At 38.4% G+C, this 20147-nt stretch overlaps 1 protein-coding gene across 4 annotated transcripts in view; it reads left to right on the top strand.

Moving 5' to 3' along the window:
- The window catches only part of Enox2 (ecto-NOX disulfide-thiol exchanger 2), a 320995-nt gene that overhangs the window by 25188 nt on the left and 275660 nt on the right, over positions 1 to 20147 (top strand). The window contains exon 1 of one of the 4 annotated variants that reach the window (XM_052171205.1): positions 4623 to 4852. The exons of 2 other annotated variants lie outside the window; for them this stretch is intronic. In XM_052171205.1, the coding sequence (XP_052027165.1) occupies positions 4831 to 4852 (22 nt within the window). In that variant the 5' untranslated portion in view covers positions 4623 to 4830. Of the gene's footprint in view, positions 1 to 4622; positions 4853 to 20147 lie in introns of those variants that run through there. One more of the 4 variants, XM_052171204.1, reaches the window with a different exon arrangement.

The following is a 20147-nucleotide window of genomic DNA, read 5'->3' as shown; positions in this document are numbered from 1 at the left end:
TTTGCAACCCTACCAGCAGTAGAGGAGTGTTCCTCTTTCTCCACACCTTCGCCAACACCTGCTGTCTCCTTAATTTTTAATCTTAGCCATTCTGACTGGTGTAAGGTGAAATCTCTGGATTGTTTTGATTTGCATTTTCCTGATGACTAATGAAGTTGGGCATTTTAAAGATGTTTCTCCACCATCCAAAGTTCTTCAGGTGAGACTTCTTTGTCCCATTTTTTAATAGGGTTATTTGGTTTTCTGGGGTCTAACTTCTTGAGTTCTTTATATATATTGGATGTTAGCCCTCTATCTGATGTAGGGTTGGTGAAGATCTTTTCCCAATTTGTTGGTTGCTGATTTGTCCTTTTGATGGTGTTCTTTGCTTTACAGAAACTTTATAATTTTATGAGATCCCATTTGTCAGTTCTTGATCTTAGAGCATATGCTATTGGTGTTTTGTTCAGGAACTTTCCCCCTGTACTGAATGACCAGTTATTTTAAATTCAAATTTTGCTTTTCTGGTGTGTTGGCATAACCAGGACTTGCTGATGTTGGAGAGTTTGGTTCAGAGGCTGCCATATTGCCTAGATTTCTGTTAGTAGCATTCCGATGTTTGCCCTTTGCCATCTTGTTATCTCTGGTGTTGGTCTTGTTTGTGGCTGGTGTTTGAGCACCCTGTGAGGCTCTAGGGCTATTTCTGCAACAATGGATGGCTGGGTTTCCCCTGTCACAGATTGCTGATGTGCTGTCGTCCTCTTGCGTGCCCTTGCAGCCCTAGTGTGCCTTGCCCCAGATTGTGTCTGTAAACCAAGTGGTGCCCGTTTGCTCCTTCAGGGAGTGCTGATGGTGTATGCTGCGGGACCTTTTCTGAGTGATGATCACTCTGCTGGGTAGCTGATCTCCCAACTGGTTTGTTGAACACAATGCTAGCCTAGCTGCTCAGGCCCAGAGTCTAGGCAAAATCTTGGCAAGCCAAGGTCCTAGGAAAGTTCTCTTCGGGCTATGAGTGTCAACTGGTTCTTTTCGGTGGCCAGGATGGTGGTGTGCCTGTGCTCCCAGAAAGTGTTGGGAGAGTCTGCTGGGCTAACAACCTCCTGGCCGGGTTGGCACATAGATGGCCCACAGGACAACCCAGGGCCTGGGTGCAATCCAAAGCCTGGTGGGCTTAGACCCCTGCTATGTTAGCCTCGGCTATGACTGTTAGCTGGCTTTGCCTGCTAGAACTCTCTGGTGTCCAGTAGTCAAAATGGCTTCGTGAGTGCGCAGGTCCAGGCAAGCAACCTCCTGGCCAGATTTTCACACTGATGCCCCTTCCCCCCCCCCCCAACAGGCCAGGGCCTGGGTGCAGGCCAGCGCCCGTAGAGGTTAGACCCCAGCAATGTTGGCCTTGGGTTATGTTTGTGTACCTTAGGCTGTCTGATCTCTCTGGTGTCTGAGAACCAAGATGGAGGTGAGTCTCTTTTAACTGACTGGCGGGAGGCAGAGTTCTGAAGTGGCTTCTGTGTGGTGAAAGGCTCTGTAAATCCACCGCTGCTTGCAACCTGGCTGGCCAGTGATGGTCAGTGGTAGTGGGCGCAGGGTCTGCCTGGACCCTGTCGCCTTGGTTCCACTGCTGATGGCCCTTCCTCTGGACTAGCCGCTGCTGCTGTTGCCGCTGCCCACAGCTACTGCTGCCGCCCACTACCCTGTGGCGGGACTTTTATTTTTGACAAATACACCTGGAATCCTAGCTGGCAAATGACCCTAATTCATGTGTCCAGTCAGGCCAAGTGACTGCTGAGGGATGGCATTCTTGCCTGGGTTTTAACATTTGAAGTCAGGGTGCTGTAAGCATTGCAGTAGTCACTGGCATTTCTTCTGCTCAGGATACTGCGGTTTTCCATTTTTACTCATGTGGGTTGAAGATGGTGCCCCCTCCCCCCATGCAAACACACAGCATTGCCATTGTGAATAGTCTGTCAGTCATCTTCTACATTAGGGCCCTTAGATTTGGACTGAAGGGACAGTGCTGACCGAAGAAATCATGTTGTTAGTCCCTTTTCTTTTACTTTGTGTGGCACTTTTGAGGAACTTGAGGGATTTGAATCTCAAACTTGAAGTTATATAAGTTCTTTATAATGCTCAAAGGTGGAACACCCTGATTCTGAAATACAGCCATTATTCCATTCTTACCATGCCCATTTTAAACCTTCAGAAACTCCCTTTTCTGGAATCCCTAGTTGGGCTGGTACATTTCTTTGCAAGTAAGCATAGCAGAGGTGAGGTTGTGATGGAGGCATCTGGGGGTCTGTACTCCCCACTTTTGGCTCTCTGTGTACTAGAGGAACTAAACTCTGGTGTTAGTTAGGTCCTCCAGTTTTGCAAGCTCTTGTTTATCCATATAAGCAGCTGGAAGGCTAGGTTGCAGCATTGGTTATTAAAAAATTATCATTCACAATGATCCCAAAGGGAAGCAGAAGAGATTTACCATGACCCAGCAAGTGTGTGATTAGAAAGAAAAGTCACTTATTTTCTCTTCACCTTTCTCCCCCTGCTGGCCTGTTTCCTCTCTCATCTCTCTAGCCTCTCCTTCCTTTCCCTTTTAATGGCTCTTTTGGTGTTAGCTACTCGTCAGGTAACCCTTTGTGGCTCATATTATCTACTTTCCCTATTGATGTAAAATAGATTTCAGATAAATATTTTACTGGCATTTTTAGCAATGGCAATGCTATTTGAGAGAATAATTAGAAAGTTTTCTTTCTTATTGCAAGGACTGGCCTAAACACTTGTTTGAAGTCACAGATGGCACTGCAGGGGGCCAAGATGAGCTGACATCTGATATTTCTGCTTTTCTTTTTGGCTGTTTTACATTTGTCTCATGTGGACAGACACAGACTTGGGTAACTACCATACAGATGGAAATCAGGACATGTGGGATTTGGCTGAACTGGAGGTCCCCAAACATTGCCTGGTTCATTTAGTACCCCAGGTGTGGCCACCCCAGGACTTCATGTGCTAAAATTGCGTCCCAGTATAAGCCAGCTGGTCACTGTATATATAGTATCAAGGCAACTTGGAGCCTTAGAAAGCATGGCTTTTGATATTTTTCCTTGTGTATTTAGACTTAATCAACTCAAATCCTTCGCATAGAAGATGAGCTAGGTAAATAGAAAGATTTAACAAAAGGAGATGTTTATTTCTTAATAGTTAGCATTCGAGATGGCACATAAACTCAGATCCTATGAAGGAAAATGAACTTTCTAGAAAGGAAAGAGAATTAGGGCTCCCAATTTCTTTGATAAACTTCTGATGTACTATGGATTACGTTTTAAAATATTTCTTTCGACAAAATTCTTTTCTGGAGACTTCGGAGAACAAACAATGATTCTAATTTCAAAATTTAAAGCACTGAACGGTGCTTAAAAAAATATATTGGTCTTTTCTGTCTCATTACCTTATGAGAGAGAGGTGCTTCACCTGAGTGTTTAAGCAGGAGTTGGTTCCTAGTACACTAATAAGAACCTTATTCAGGTGCCTGTCCCGTTCCACTCTACAGAAGAGCTATAACCATTATGTCACGAGCTTCTCAGGATACATAGAGCAGTCTGGCTCCATACCATCATCTCCCAACTTATAAATAAGGAAGCTTAGGCTCAGAGCAGCTTTGCTTCTTGTCTGCATCACAAAGCTCCAGAAATGGAATCCCCACTTTCCCTGAATCCCGCCCCTAGATGTTCCTTCAAGTATGTCATTTTCTCCATAAGAAAGTCCTTCCTTGTCGTTTCTATTCATAGATCATTTAAAAAAAAATCAGTCCAGAGAAGTGTGCTTCACTTTAGCAGATGAACAAAACCAAACCACTTTCAGATAAAGCGGTTTCTTAAGGTCACTTATCAAATGAGTCCTGAAATAGCCTTGGTTTTTCAGCTTTGTTTTAAATTAATTATTTTGAGAGAGTTTTTTTTAGTGTTAAATAGATGCATAAAAGTTGTATGATTATAGGTGTGGAGGCTGCACCTGGATGATGGGAGTAGTGATGAAAAGTTGACTTAAAATAATTAACTTCTTGCGTGTTTTTGTTAAGAGATGCTATGTTCAGTAAAATTTAATTTTTTATACTTCCTGTGCACTCAGCTTTTAAAATATAATTCTTTAGGGAAAAGGAGCAAATATTTACTCAGAATGTTGATCTGTCAGGGACAAGGGTAGCCAGAGGAAAGAGAAAGTATAAGGGTGACTGTCTCTACCCTGAAGTGTGGGTAAGTGTTATTTTGTTTGGAGCTGCGAGCTAAGATTTCTTTTAAGGCATGCAAATGGTAAAGTTGTGATTTGTCAACTGCACGCTGTTTCTTTAGGCACTGATGTATGAAATCCTGAACGAATTCTCCAATGAACATACTGCTAATTGCTTCTCCACCTGCTCTCCAACCTCCCCCCACCCCACCCCCTCCACTCTCAATTCAGCCTCTAAGTGTCCGTCATTGGAGATGGATGGTGACACATGCAGTAATAGCAATTCATAAAAGGCAGTTCCAGCCCTTGTCTTCAAGGCTCCTGGATTTTCCACTGCCTGCTTTTGTGTTAGTGAAGTGGATGGAAGTGCTACTGGCATCCGAATCCACCTCCCCATGCTCCGTCGTTGCTAGAGCTCAGTTGCTCGGCTGGAGCTGAGCTTAAAAGAAGCATCTGATCTGAGCCGAATTGTGGCAGTGATTTTCTCTCCGTCAATGGGAGGTGGGTTAGGGATAGGAGTGTGTAGTGGGGGCTTAGGTTGTTTTAGCTTTTCTTTCTGAGGACAGAAGAGGGTCAGGAGAGACTAACTCCCGGCAGGATACAACGTGAAACAGTTCCCTGAAGAGTGTCACAATGTTCCTGTTACAATATACAGGTATAGTATGTTTTATTTTCTCTGAGATTTCCCTGTGGTTTCAAAGTGAATTTCTTTCTTTTATTTCGCTTCCTCTTCTACTGGACTGAAAGACAAATGGGCTTCTAATAAGCTAAACAAAAAAGCTGCATAAAACTCGCCTGTCCCTAGCTGTGTGTGTGGTAGATTGTTGTGTGAAATCTGGGGTTTCTGTTAAATTGGTAGTCGCGATCCCTTCATTCTGCATGCTACTCTGCTGTATTCTTGTATTGAATTTCTCAAGTCTTACATCTGCAACTGGTAGTATGTGATAATGCCTACAGTGTTTGCACACAAGACCGTGTTTTGGAAGGAAAAAGCAATTTTCAAACTCTCAGTATGTTGTTTTTCTCTTGAGTTTTTACACTGCTGTATTTGTTAATTGGCTGTATAGATTTCCATGTACTTAAGAGTGAGGAAACTTCTAATGGGGAGCATTCCAGGGTACATCTTTCACATCAGTTTATTTTCCTTTCAGTGTTGAACTCACACTGATGAATTTCATGTATTGTTGATGTTTATTCTCCTGGCAAAAACAAAAAGTGCTGGAAACAGCAAGGTAAAAACACATTCCCATGACACAGTACTGTAACGTATCATCGGATCTAAAATGGTCCTTTAAGTCCTTGCTTAAGTTTTCAGAAAAATATTGGTGTATATTAATGAACTTTTGGGCTCTGGTCAGACCCTTACGCATGTTCTTTTAAAGGGTTACTATACTGCTGTTAGACGAGAAAAAAAAAAAACTTTCTCAGGATTTCTCACTTTTCCACTAAACAGAGCACAAGCTTAGCTTGTGATTTTTGATAACTTTTGGATATCATTTATTGTCAAAAACCTTCATCTACATTTTTGTTTCATTTTTCAAAGAATGTGCTCTTGTGCTGAAAAGCTAACAGATCATATTCTGTTTTGATGTTTGTTTGACAGTCGATTTCGCTCCTCATTAATTGGGCAGCATGCAGATGATGTGGTGAGGGGAGTGAGTGACAATATTTCAAGGTTGCATTGAAGAGCATACAGTGAACCTTAGTCCCTGGACCAACAGCTGCTGAATTGAATTGTCTGCAATTAAAGCAACAGCAGCTTTGTGGAGTCTCCCTGCAGCCCATTTCTTTGAATTTATGGCTTTGGTTTCCATCCAGGCTATCAGTTGGTTTGTTTCTCTAAGTGTTGAAAACTTGTGCTTGCTAGATGTTTTCTCCATATACCAATGTAGGTGTGACTCCCAAAGAGCTGTATCTGTACATTTAACTGCCAAGTTGCTGAAGTTGTATTCCCTTGGTTAAAGCCAGAGTCGTCTCATTTTTTTTTTTTTACTATAAATTAAATAGATATATTCTCATAGAAAACTTTGCTTTGTTCAATACCTAGAGGTTTCTTGTGTGCTGGTAATACTGGACTAGATGTCTGTCATGAAAACTACTGGACTTTGTTATGCTCCTGGAAATACTGTTTCTAGGAAGCACTTCTCTGTATGAATACAGTGTTTACATGAAAAGACATGGTGACATCCCCTTGCCATGTCTCAATGGAAGTGAGCACATGAGCAATCTCAAATTCAATCAGGTGGCCTTAATGATTATATTTTATTTGTGTGTCATTAATGGATATGTTTAATTCTCTAATGGTTTTATTCTGTTAAAGTTATAATCACAATACAGCTGTTTGGGTCACAGTGGATGTGTAAATCATTTCTATCATGATTTAACTTGTACTCTCAGTTTAAGCTCTTAACAATCTTATGTGGCAACAGTGGCCATGTGATATGAATCTTATAGGTAAGAAAACTGAGACTCAGAGCATAAGCAGCTAGCCTGAGCCTGAGACTCAGAGTATAAAGACATTACACCTACCCAGTCCCAGAGCCTGAACTCATAGGTTAAGTAAAAAAAAAAATCCTGCTACTAGTTGAGAAGACTGTGTTTAGTTATTTACAGAAATAATCTATTTCTTGATCACATGCTAGTGTTTGATGAATTTATATACCAATATAAATGAAAGTAAACATTTTCAATTTTGAGGAAACATTCTTGTCTGATTTAAAGGTTAAGGTAAAATGTTTTTCCATCGTAAAAATAATTTGTTGTAATATTTTGATCAATGGGCTTATGGTTTTCATAAGTGTGTATATATTTTAAAAGATCCTGGTTATGTGAATGTGAATGGCTATGAATGTGTATCTTAACTGAATGTTTTCAAAATTAGAATATTTTTTGTACAGATAATAGAAAAAATATATAGCTCATTCTCCCTTCCATCCTCCTCCTCCCTCCCTTCTTCCCTCCATCTTCCCCTTCTTCCCTCCATCTTCCTCTCCTCCTCCATACATTCCTCTCTCCTCTCTTGTCAGTCTTCCTATCTTTTTAAAGTTCTCAAATAGATTTTTCATTTTGCTTGTTGTAATGAAAAGCCATACTTTGTGTATCACAAAAGAAGGGAATGCTGTTTAAAGATTTGTTAGAAATTCAGCCAAGGGACCTAACATTGAGTAATTCCCAGTAGCTCTAGCTCTCTGATCAAACTTTTCTTTCAAAGCCTTTCAGGAGACATTGTTCGAAGGATCATTCTTCACTTGATCTTAGCCAAAAGGCTGAGAAGCGATTCGAAGGATCATTCTTACATCAGCTTATTGTAAATCCCATGTATTGGAGAAATGACTGTGCATTAATGTCATAGACAATTTTCCCACATTTGACAGTATTCAACAGTGTTATTAAGGAAATGAGTCAGAGCAGGTTACACATTCTTATAATCCCAGCACTCCAGAGGTAGAGGCAGGGGCAGGGGCAGGGCCAGGGCCAGGGCCAGGGCCAGGGGCAGGGTGTCACCAAAAGTCCAAGGTTAGCCGGTAATACAGAGTGAGACCTTACTCAAGACTAAACAAAACAACAGGAAAGATAGTGAATCAGAGTTAGGAAACTATTGTTATATGTCATTCAACTTTTAGAAAAGTGGCATAGGAAAACAGCAATGACCATAATGCTTCAGCAACTATGTAGTTAGAATTTATCTTCAAGATTATGTCCTTGATGTATGTCCTAGCTGGTTAAAGGAGAGGAGGAATATATAAATGAGTTTAAAAGGGGGGAAATTTGGGTGAATAGGTCAAGATTACAGAAAGGCGAGTTTGGAAATCTTAGGCATGTAATTGGAAGCTCCATATTAAAAAAAATGATTTTTAGTGTAAAATCTCTTGTGCAGTTAGAAGCTCTGAACAATACTCCATTTACCTACCTCTAACACCTACTGATTCCTTTTTGTGGAAATGAGCCCACTGAATTTAAATAAAAAGGAGCTTATTGGAGGCTTTTAAAAGAAATCGGCATTTTTTTTTATAGGTGAAGGAAAAAGAACCTTTGATCTGTATAATATTCATGTCCCTGCACTGAGCCCAAGAGAAACTAGAAAGCCAGATTCGAGACTTGAGCCATGCAGGGTTGTACAGCTGGGTTGTGTGCTGGATTATGTCAGTACACTTGTTAAGCGTGTTTTAGTGAAGAAAAGGGCAGGCCTAGCTCACTCAAGAGGAACACTGGAAATACTTATAGATGCAATTACTAATTTTTAGAAAAGGACTTAGTATGCTCACTAAGAATAGTATTCAAGGGCTGGCAGGCTGGCTCACCAGGTGAAGCCTGGTGACTTACTTGAGTGTGATCCCCAGGACTCACATAATGGAAGGAGAGAACCTATTCCTGCACCTATTTCTACAGGTTGTCCTCTGATCTCCACATACTCTGCATGGCACACACCTCTCCCTACCTCCACCCCCCAAAATAAAAATAGTTTAAAAGGGAATAATAATCAAGGCATGCTGTTTCTGCAGGACAATATACTACAGATGATTCTTGGGCTGCTAAACAGTATTAATGACATCCTCGTTACATAGCACTTGTTCCTTTTTAAGGGTTTCTGTGCACAGTACAGTTAATTGTGGGATTTCCACTAATCCACATTTTTGAATGATTATTGTGTATCAGGTTATTGTTTTAAATAAATACCTTATATGTACGGGGCCAGTCAAATCTTTACAATATGCCCATTGGCTAGATAGTAATAATTCCATTTCAATGTTTAAAAAAACTGAGGCACATACCTTTTTGTTCCTTTTCTTTTTTTTTTCCTCTAGGGTTGTTTGTGTACTTCCATGGGACTCCTTTGGCAAACAACTAATTGAATGCAACCCAGCACAGACTTTTAAGTAACCTGCTTAGTAGGTCTTAAAATTACTAGGCATAATAAGCAAGTTTTTTTTTTTAATCGCTGTTGTTTGAGACATGGTCTTACTATGTACCTCAGACTGGTCTCAAATCTTTTATGTAACACAGACTATCCAAGATCTTATAAACTTCTGGTTTCCTCCTTCTCAAGTACTGGGTTTATCAGGTACACACCACCACTTGTATTACATAGCCACAAGATTGCTCACTGAAAGTTTGCCCGAGAGCCCATGTTGTTAACCACATGCAATCTGTGGAGAACCTAAGTGAACTTCATTGAAGAGGCTGTGTGTGCACTACTATGCAGTCAAAAGCTCCCATTCAATTGTCCATGACTCCAGAAGGCCTAGGCAATGTAGAGTCATCTGCTCACCAGACCATTGAAATTTGGTTTTTATTTTCTTCCTGATCCCTGTCACAGATACTCTTTAGTGACAGAGTCAAAAAGGATCACTGAATTTCCAGCAGTTTCTAAATACTGCCACTGTTCATATTTCTTAAGATTTTCAGCTTTGTTTTAAGAAATCGTTCATATTCGGTTGTTTTTCTCTTGATATTTTGCTTTTTTGCAACAAGAACCATTGCCAAGTAGAGTCTAATTTTTCTTCCATGCAGCCAAACGAACAATCATAGCACATCATCTCAGCTTCTTCTACCTACCCCACTACCTTTTCTGTCCAGATATAGATTTCCCTAAATGCTGATCTTATAGTATCACTTTGCGTGATAGTATTATTATTATTATTATTGCTAAATAATCGTTTGCTTTAACCAAAGAGACATTTCAGATAATCTTTAGGCACATCCCAGCCACCTAGGACTGCTGTTTTACCTTGGTATAGCAACACACAACTCTGTGTATATCCTATATATTTATGAATTAGGCTACTTCTGGGTCACCTAGTGCACTTCATATTTTAAAGCTCTTGTGCTTCTTCCATGCTCTTCTCCACATTTGAATGTCCACTTTTTCACAACCCCAACAATGTTAGAATCACTGGAAACTTAAGATTCAGCTCAAATCACACCAGCTATTGTATTATAATAATTATCTTTGCTCTGTCTTCCCTTGGTAGACTGAGTTCTTGAAGTCATTAGCTGTATTTTTGCCCATCTTTAGCACAGTCTAGTGTTTCACACATAGTATTGATATATAATATTAGGCCATCTACAGCTGCATCAAGGTTTCCCCATCTCCTACTAGCTCAAGGGTATATAAATACTTCTACAGTGCACAGATATTCTGAAATATTCTGTTCAACAGATTTATTCCTAATGCTTGATTTTTCCGACTCTATACTTAGTCTTTGCCCAGCTCCACTGTACCTTGAATGATTTTGGAGAACACTTTGTAATTTTACATAGAAAGTCTAGGCAATATATATATATATATATATATATATATATATACATATATATATATATTCAATAATATATATTAAAGAAAACAAATCAATGTTTATACATTTGTATATTTATATATTTATAGGAACTGATAAATACAGACATATATACATGTACATATATACATATACATGTGTATATAATGGTAATTGGATTTTTCTCCATGCTATTATGTTAGGCAAAACTTTTAAATTCAAATTGCATTTATTTTTAAAGGTGTGATCCACCATTTCCCATATCTTTATTTTTAAACCAGTACATTAAAGCCACAAAAAATGTTACCAACTAATGGGGTATTATGTAAATTAATGTTAGCATATCCACATATTATGTAATGTTCAAATAAGGTTAACTTTATCTATCTCCACAAACATTTATCATTTATTTCCACTTGGGCAGAGGGGAAGGTGGGTTGCAATATAGTTCAGGTTGGTCTGTAACTTTCTATGAAGTCCAGAGTGACTTCCATCTCATTATTTTCCCGGGTCAGCCTCCTAAGTGCTGGGATTACAGGTTTGGCCACAAGGCCTGACTCATTTATCATTTCTTGGTGGGGAAACCTCAGTCAATTATTTTCCTTCCAGGCATTTTATATATACAACACAGTTTTTATCTTTGACTTCTATATTATGAAATAATACACCAAGTATCTTTGTCCCTACTTATAACTTAGCATTCACTGGTCAGTCTCTTCCTGGTCTGCCCTTGCTCTGCTCATCAAGAAGCCTTTGGTAACCAACATTCCATTCTGAACTTCAGTTGGATAAATTGTTTTAGATTCTACATCCGAGTGAGATTATGCAGTGTTTGCCTTTCTATGTCTGTATTTTAATGCCTTACAAAAGGAACAATCATCATTTTCACTCATACTATTGGAAATGACAGCATTTTTCTTCACTGTGGCTGAATAGTATTCCTTTGCATGTAAGTACCACATTTTCTTTGTCCATTTATCAGTTGTTAAAGTCAACTGAAATAATGTAATGCACAATCATAACATTTCTCAAAATATACTTTAGGAACTATCTGTGACTGCATTATCTAGAACATGTTTTAAATGCACATTCCTGATCCAGACCTGTCATTCTTTTAGCAATAGCCATTTAATAAAACCCCTCAAATGGTTCTTCTGCCCAATTCAATTTTGATAAACAGTTTCAAAGTAAAACATAAAATGTTAAGTGCAGATATAATAGATTCATTATGGGTATGAACACTAATTACACTATTTAAACTTGAAATTGAGCTAGTCAGGTTTTTGGATCTATCATTGCAGGCCTTACCCTTCTGATAGTTAACCCAGTACTATCTGAGAAATCTGTCTATGATGATAAAATATTCTGACCCATCTCCTTCTAATACATTAGCCACTAGGGACATGTGGCTTCTGAGCTTAGAAGAATGGCTGTTTCAACTGAACAGGTTATTTTATTGGATTTTAGCTGTTGGATACAGTATTGGGAGTGCACTTGGAAAATCCTTGGTGATGGCATCAGTGATGATTGTATCAATGGCAAATCAAGCAGGGACTCCTTTGACATATAGGGAATGGCATTCCAATTGATGGATAATTTAAATTTTAAACATGGCCTAAAATGATTTATTCTCAGAAGTGATTTACAAATTATGATCTCAATTAAATCTAAATAAGAGCTACACTGCATTTCTCATCAGTACTGTTTTTCTCATCATACTTGGTGCTGTTGAGCTCTGGCTGTAAGCCTTGATTTCTAAGCTAAAGTGTAGTTAATCAGAAGGAAGAGCTCCTAACTCCAATGCTTAGATTATGTATTTTAGCTCTCATAGACTCTTTTAGGTTCCTCTGTTAGATTATTGCACCCTTCAGACACTCCTGGCTCACTACTTTCCTGGTTCCATTTCTTCCTCTGACAAGTAAGTCTTCCTTGAATATGTTATGCCCTTTCCAGATCATTTCACTACTTAAAATAGCATTAAAAGTTTGGAAGCTTTTGAATGAGAAATGCACTGTGGTCTGTACAGAGACATGCTATCTCTGTTTTTATTATTATGGGAGCTCATACATATTAGTTGTTCTTGGTGACTTTAAAAGGAGCCCAGCTTCAGGGTCTGCAGTACTATAAAAAACACATGGTAATATACTTGAATATTGCTGTCTCCTTATCTATATGGTGATAATTATGGCTGGTTGACCTGCCCTTTGTTGCCTGGATCCTAGTTCTTTGTTTTCTTTTCAACTGCTGAAAAATATGCACATCCTGAAATTCCCATTCCCTCCCTTGGCATCCCTCACTTTCTTTGTAGGCTTTTAGATTTCAATGACCAGAAGAACCCTCCTCTTTTTTTGTACCACTTAAATTCATTCCCAGAATTCATTGTTGTATCTATCCTCACTGGGTTGCCTAGGGGAGTTCAAACTAGTTTTTCTTAAAGCTTTTAAGCATTGCCAAAGACCCCCCTGCAGCACTCAGAAAATAAGTTCTTTTGTTTTGAGGACTAAAGAGAGTGTAACTCAGCTACAGTTTTGAGAAATATATAAAGTCAAAATACATCTGAATCTAAAGGAAAAATTCAACCCCTTCTCTCTCCCTTCCTCTATACTACAGCCCTAAGTTTTGATGACTTGAAAAAAGAAACTATATTAAGAAATCGAGCTCTTAGCGTCAGGGAGATCTCTAAGTTCTGCCCTACACAGGACAGCAGACAGTGTGGACTTCTACAACCTTTCCCCAAACCTCTGAATAAAGTGTTTCAACAACAACAACAACAACAACAAATTGAGACATTTGTGCTTTCATTAACAAAACTTCTGTCTGTTGAAGCCCCTTCATGATTGAAGCTTACAAGAAATGTTTCTTATAGGTATACTGTAGGGCTTTGCTAGGATTCTTTCACAAATTATTTTTATTTACTCTCCAGCACCCCTAACAAATGTTAGTTCTTATTCAAGGTTACTATAACAGTCACTCTGTTTACAGCTCTGGCTTTAAACTGCAAAGTCTTCATTCTTGTATATATCTTACTCCTGTGTAATTGTGAATAGTTGTAGTTTCTCAGTGTGTCTGTGTTGGGCATGGAGAGGAGAAAGGAGAAAGAGGAGAGGAAGGGAAGGAGAGGGAAGAGGAGGAGGAGGAGAATGAGAAGGAGAAGGTGAGAGGGTAATCAGTGTTAAGGTGTTCCCTGGAAAAAATCTTTAATTGGTAAAAGTGAGAAATGTAAAGAAGAAATTCCCAAATTTAGCTGTTTACTAAACCAGAATTGGGATGTGTTCAGTCAGTGCCTCTTAAAGGTTACAAAGAATCTGTTTAGATTCTTTATATATTCTCCCATTGCCCCTCCTTTGTCCTATACTGCTGGCTCTTCCCATCAAACATAGTTGGCATTTTCTTAAACCCTGTCACATTTGGGTTTGGAGTTAGAAGAAGAGGTACAAAGAGCATCAGCTTTTATATACTTAACTGAGTCATAGAAATTTACCCAGTTTTTTCAGTGGAGGTTGTATAATCCAAATTCATCTTGATTTGTGATACAGAATTAAATGAATATAAAATAATTATGGCAGTGCATATGTAATAAAGTTGATAGTATTCAGAGTAGTAAGTTGACTATACTGGAAAAGATTTTTCATCTTTGCTTGCATATTATCATGAGTATTAAATATTGAATGAATTGATTTTAAACAGGTCATTGAAAGTAAATTTGAGCACTTCTTAAGGTGCCTCTCAGCCATCCGAATTTCTTCAGGTGAAAATTCTTTGTTTAGATCTGTACCCCATTTTTAATAGGGTTATTTGGTTTCCTGGGGTCTAACTTCTTGAGTTCTTTGTATATATTGGATATTAGCCCTATATAAGATGTAGGGTTGGTGAATATCCTTTCCTAATTTGATGGTTGCCATTTTGTCCTTTTAACAGTGTCCTTTGCCTTACAGAAACTTTTTTTTTTACATTTCTTTTTATTCGATATATTTTTTATTTACATTTCAAATGATTTCTTCTTTTCTAGCCCCCCACTCCCCAAAAGTCCCGCAATTTTATGAGGTCCCATTTGTCAGTTCTTGATCTTAGAGCATAAGCTATTGGTGATCTGTTCAGGAACTTTTCTCCTGTGCCCATGTCCTCAAGTGTCTTCCCCAGTTTCTTTTCTATTAGTTTCAGTTTGTCTGGTTTTACGTAGAGGTCCTTGATCCACTTGGAGTGGAGTTTAGTACATGGAGATAAGAATGGATCAATTCGCATTCTTCTGCATGCTGACCTCCAGTTGAACCAGCACCATTTGTTGAAAAGGCTATCTTTTTTCCACTGGATGTTTTCAGCCTCTTTGTCGAGGATCAAGTGACCATAGGTGTGTGAATTCATTTCTGGATCTTCAATTCTATTCCATTGGTCCACTTGTCTGTCACTGTGCCAATACCATGTAGTTTTTAACACTATTGCTCGGTAGTATTGCTTGAAGTCAGGGATACTGATTCCCCCAGAATTTCTTTTGTTGTTGAGAATAGTTTTAGCTATCCTGGGTTTTTTGTTATTCCAGATGAATTTAAGAATTGCTTTTTCTAACTCTGTGAAGAACTGAGTTGGGATTTTGATGGGGATTGCTTTGAATCTGTAGATTGCTTTTGGCAAGATGGCCATTTTAACTATATTAATCCTGCCGATCCACGAGCATGGCAGATTTTTCCATTTTCTGAGGTCTTCTTCGATTTCCTTCTTCAGAGACCTGAAGTTCTTGTCATATAGATCTTTCACTTGTTTGGTTAGAGTCACACCAAGATACTTTATATTGTTTGTGGCTATTGTGAAGGGTGTCATTTCCCTAACTTCTTTCTCAGCCTGCTTATCCTTTGAGTATAGGAAGGCAACTGATTTGCTTGAGTTGATTTTATAACCAGCCACTTTGCTGAAGTTGTTTATCAGCTGTAGGAGTTCTCTGGTGGAGGTTTTTGGGTCACTTAAGTAGACTATCATGTCATTAGTCGTTAGGGAAATGCAAATCAAAATAACCCTGAGATTTCACCTTACACCAGTCAGAATGGCTAAGGTCAAAAACTCAGGAGACAGCAGGTGCTGGCAAGGATGTGGAGAAAGAGGAACACTCCTCCACTGCTGGTGGGGCTGTAAGATGGTACAACCACTGTGGAAATCAGTCTGGAGGTTCCTCAGAAAACTGGACATGACACTTCCGGAGGACCCTGCTATACCTCTCCTGGGCATATACCCAAAGGATTCCCCGGCATGCAATAAAGACACATGCCCCATTATGGTCATAGCAGCCTTATTTATAATAGCCAGAAGCTGGAAAGAATCCAGATGCCCCTCAAAGGAGGAATGGATACAGAAAATGTGGTATATTTACACAATGGAATACTACTCAACAATTAGAAACAATGAATTCACAAAATTTTTAGGCAAATGGTTGGAACTGGAAAATATCATCCTTAGTGAGATAGCCCAGTCACATGGAATGCAATCACTGATAAGTGGATATTAATTAGCCCAGAAGCCCTGAATACCCAAGGCACAAATTGCATAACAAATGACTCCCATGAAGAAGTATGGAGAGGGTTCTGGTCCTGGAAAGGATTGATCTAACATTGGAGGGGAATATAAGGACAGAGAAAAAAAGGAGGGAGGTGATTGGAGAATGGATGGAGAGAAGGTTTATGGGACATTTGGAGAGGGGGGATCCGGGAAAGGGGAAATCATTTGGAATGTAAACAAAGAATATAGAAAATAAAAATATTAAATAAAAGAAAGTAAATTTGATTTATGCTTTTTTAAGTCTGCGAGTGGCAGGCCTATTGTATATTACAAGTATGTAATATGATATAGCATTTTAAAGCCAGTCTACTTTTGAATAACTGACATGACCATTCTTGGATCTAAGACAAATTCTTAGATCCAAGTCAAGGGAATTCCATTTTAAATCATAATAAGACCATGCTGGACTTTGCTTTCTCTACAATTGTGATTCTTGAAATGGAAAAAAAAAAAGCAATTGGAATGCTTCAGAGATTTATGGAGAGTAGGTTATGAGGGTAGGACACAAAGTAAATACAATAAAGATAGCTTGGGTAATTCATGAATATTGGCCCTCATGGCTATTTTGAATGGTGTGAGCAATAAAGAGAACAATCTGGCAGAAAGGGGATGAGCTTGGGCAGAAATGTGATCCTTGGTAAAATAAGCCTGGGATTACAATAATGTCTTTCCATCCCTCAGTAGTGTTCCCTGAGTGCCCTACCCACTGAGGCTTTTAACAAAAAGGAAACAAATGGTTTGGGACTGAAGTGAGAAAGGCATAATTTTTAGCAAATATTTACATTTAGGGGCTGACAGTATAGTTCACTAGTAGAGTGCTTGAGTAGCATGTGTGCATATTGTTCTATCTCCAACACTTGAAGACCAGCCATATAAATCACTGAAGACACCAGAATTGACACTCATATAGAGGAGATGCCTTCTGTGATACAATTGCACAGTAGGGTGATGTATATATATATGTTTTATATAGCTACAAGAAAGCATTGGTAATTTTTTTTTACAAAGAGAAGTAGTAAGTGTTTGAGGAGCTACATATATCTATTCTGATGTAAACATTATACAATGAATACATGTGTTGAACATTAACATGTATATCTTTTAATTTATCAGTTAAATTCTAAAAAATTGTATGCATTTAAAATGAAAATAATACTAACCCAGCAACAAATTGTACATAACCTTCTTTTTGCCTGGCCTCTCTTAGAGATAAGCTGTAGAGAAGATCTTCACTCTAGCATGCAATATGATCTAAAGCAATGCCCTTCTTGGATGTTCTCCACAGGGATTTATTACTGGAAGTACGCAAAGGGCAGTGTCAGAACATTAGCACACAGTTCCAAGGCAGAAACCTCAAGCTTGACATGAGTACAATTTAACTGGAGATGTTTTCCGTTTAAAAATTTTGATGCAGAGTATTTTTGCATGTCCATGTTGTCAGTAAGCCAGTATAATTCAGCACTGCTTAGCACCAGCTACATATGTTGACCCCCCTTGACTAGTCTAGTACAGGAAGAACTTTGTTATTTCTAACCCCCAGGTGCTATTTGTAGGCTTCCAACCAGAATATGAGGCTACTTATTGGTATTATAAAACATGATAAATGCATAAGCACATTTCTCATAGTGTCTAGACTTGAATCTTCTCAATACAGAACAATTCCAGGGACTTTTTAAAGAGACTGCTTCCCCATGATGTTTTAAGTCTAGATCATAGTTGCCAAATGATTTCCCTTTATGATCTCAAGTTAAGGTTCTCAACATAGAATAAAAGTATTACAGGAGGACCTAATGCCACTTTTTTATGGCTTTATGCTAAAATATTTTAGTTGTTTGGCCAAATGGTTCATTCTAGAGCTTTAGAAACAACTTATACAAATTAACAGCCTGCATATTCCATATATGGGAAAATGCCAGAAGTTGTTATAAAGGACATAACCCATAGTGCTTTGCATTCATGAACTGTTAATTAGTCTTAAGTCCAGGGTAGATGTTTTCCTAGTTGAAATTCATGTTACTCTTAAAGCTACAGATGGAAAAATAAGTGCAATTTAATGCAAAGGTTCTTTATGAAATGACTGATACAGAGACAACTTGTGTAGATTAGAGATGGGATAAACCACAAGATCAAGTTTTTTTTTATAAGAAATTATTATTGTGACTTATGACTAGTATAAACATATGCAAGTATTCATTGAATTTTGGATAATGTTAAAATTACTACATGGGGCAACTATAGATACAAGTTTTGGTGGACTTTGTAATATGAATTTTAATAAAATTATAGTTTTAAGAAACCTTCAATTTTATCAAATCATGTGTCCCCTCTAATATATATATACATACATATACCCATCTACTCCATCCTTAACTGGTCAATTGTGTTTATGTCTGGAAACTACCAATAATTGAGTTCTTCCTACTCTAAGATGAAAATTTTGACCTTTGAATGGTTCCAGTTATTGAAAATTTACGTAAATGAATTGGAATCTTTCCCTTTTCTTAGGCATACTGGCAAAGCCACACAAAATATTATATGAACTGGTTACTCTGTTGTGTAGTATGGTATAGCTTTGTTTTAGTACATCTTTTAGGGCCAAACCTAGCAAATGGCTCTACTTGTATATGGTAGCCCCTTGTGATGACTAGTGTTCATTGTCAACTTGATAGACTCTAGAATCACTTGGAAGTTGGGCCTTTAGGCATGTCTCTGGAGAATTATCTTGATTGGCTTTATTGAGTTGGAAAGACTTTTTGCGTTGAATTGGAAAGACCTACCCACTGTGGATGTCACCCTTCCTTAACTGGGATTCTCAACAGTCTAAGTAGTGCAGTGGAATTAAGCAGTAGCATGCATGTTACTTGTTGACTGAGGAAGTTTCTACTGCCTTGACTTCCCCGCAATGATGGACAGTATTCTGGAACTGTGAGCTAGAATAAGCCCCCTTCCCCTTAAGTTGCCTTCACAGCAACAGGAAAAAAAAACCACTAAGACTTCCATCAAATGCTGGGAAAAAATCATGTATATGTACCCCAAGTTACTGATTTTTGTTGTTAAAAGCTTTATTGAGGTATGTTTTACATGCCACAGAATTCACCCATTTTAAATGTATAATTTAATCAGAACTTTAGTGTGTTCATAGTTGTCTAAGCATCACCACAATTATTTTTTCCTTTCTTTTTTTTAAAATTTTCTATATTCTTTGTTTACATTCCAAATGATTTCCCCTTTCCCAGATCCCCCCTCCCCATATGTCCCATAAGCCTTCTTCTCTCCACCCATTCTCCAATTACCTCTCTCCTTTTTCTCTGTCCTGGTACTCCCCTACAGTGCTATATCAATCCTTTCCAGGATCAGGACCCTCTCTTTCCTTCTTCATGGGAGTCATTTGTTATGCTAATTGTGCCTTGGGTATTCAGAGCTTCTGGGCTAATTAATGTCCACTTATCAGTGATTGCATTCCATGTGTATTCTTTTGTGATTGGGTTACCTCACTTAGGATGATATTTTCCAATTCCAACCATTTGCCTAAAAATTTCATGAATTCATTGTTTTTAATTGCTGAGTAGTATTCCATTGTATATATTTACCACATTTTCTGTATCCATTCCTCCACTGAGGGACATCTGGGTTCTTTCCAGCTTCTGGCTATTATAAATAAGGCTGCTATGAACATGATGGAGCATGTATTTGTGTGTATATATTATGCGTTGTATGTACACACCTGTGGTCATGCCATGGTGCATGCATGGAAGTCAGAGGACAATTTGAGGAGTTTCCTCATTCCACTAGAATACTTTACCTTACTGAGCCAATTCGCTGACCCTCTAACTCTAGTTTTTGAACATTTTCAATATTGTCAAAGTACATAAACCTTGATCTCCTTTAGCCAATACCTCCCAACCTTCTATATTTCCTTGCTGCACGAATGAGTCTTAAGCAACCACTATCCCACTGTGTTTCAATAATTTGCCTAGTTTAGAAATCCCCCATGAATTAAATCATAAATCTGTGTGCATGGCTTTAGTTGTCTAGCTGGAAGGTTTATCTTTTTAGAGAGCCTCTTCTATGCTGTTACCATTTTGATATTGAGATGTTAACCTTCTAGAATGTGTTTGAAATAATACCTTC

The sequence above is a fragment of the Apodemus sylvaticus genome, chromosome X (genome assembly GCF_947179515.1).
Source record: "Apodemus sylvaticus chromosome X, mApoSyl1.1, whole genome shotgun sequence".
Taxonomy (NCBI): Eukaryota; Metazoa; Chordata; class Mammalia; order Rodentia; family Muridae; genus Apodemus; species Apodemus sylvaticus.
This window is presented reverse-complemented; position numbering and strand designations above follow the sequence as displayed.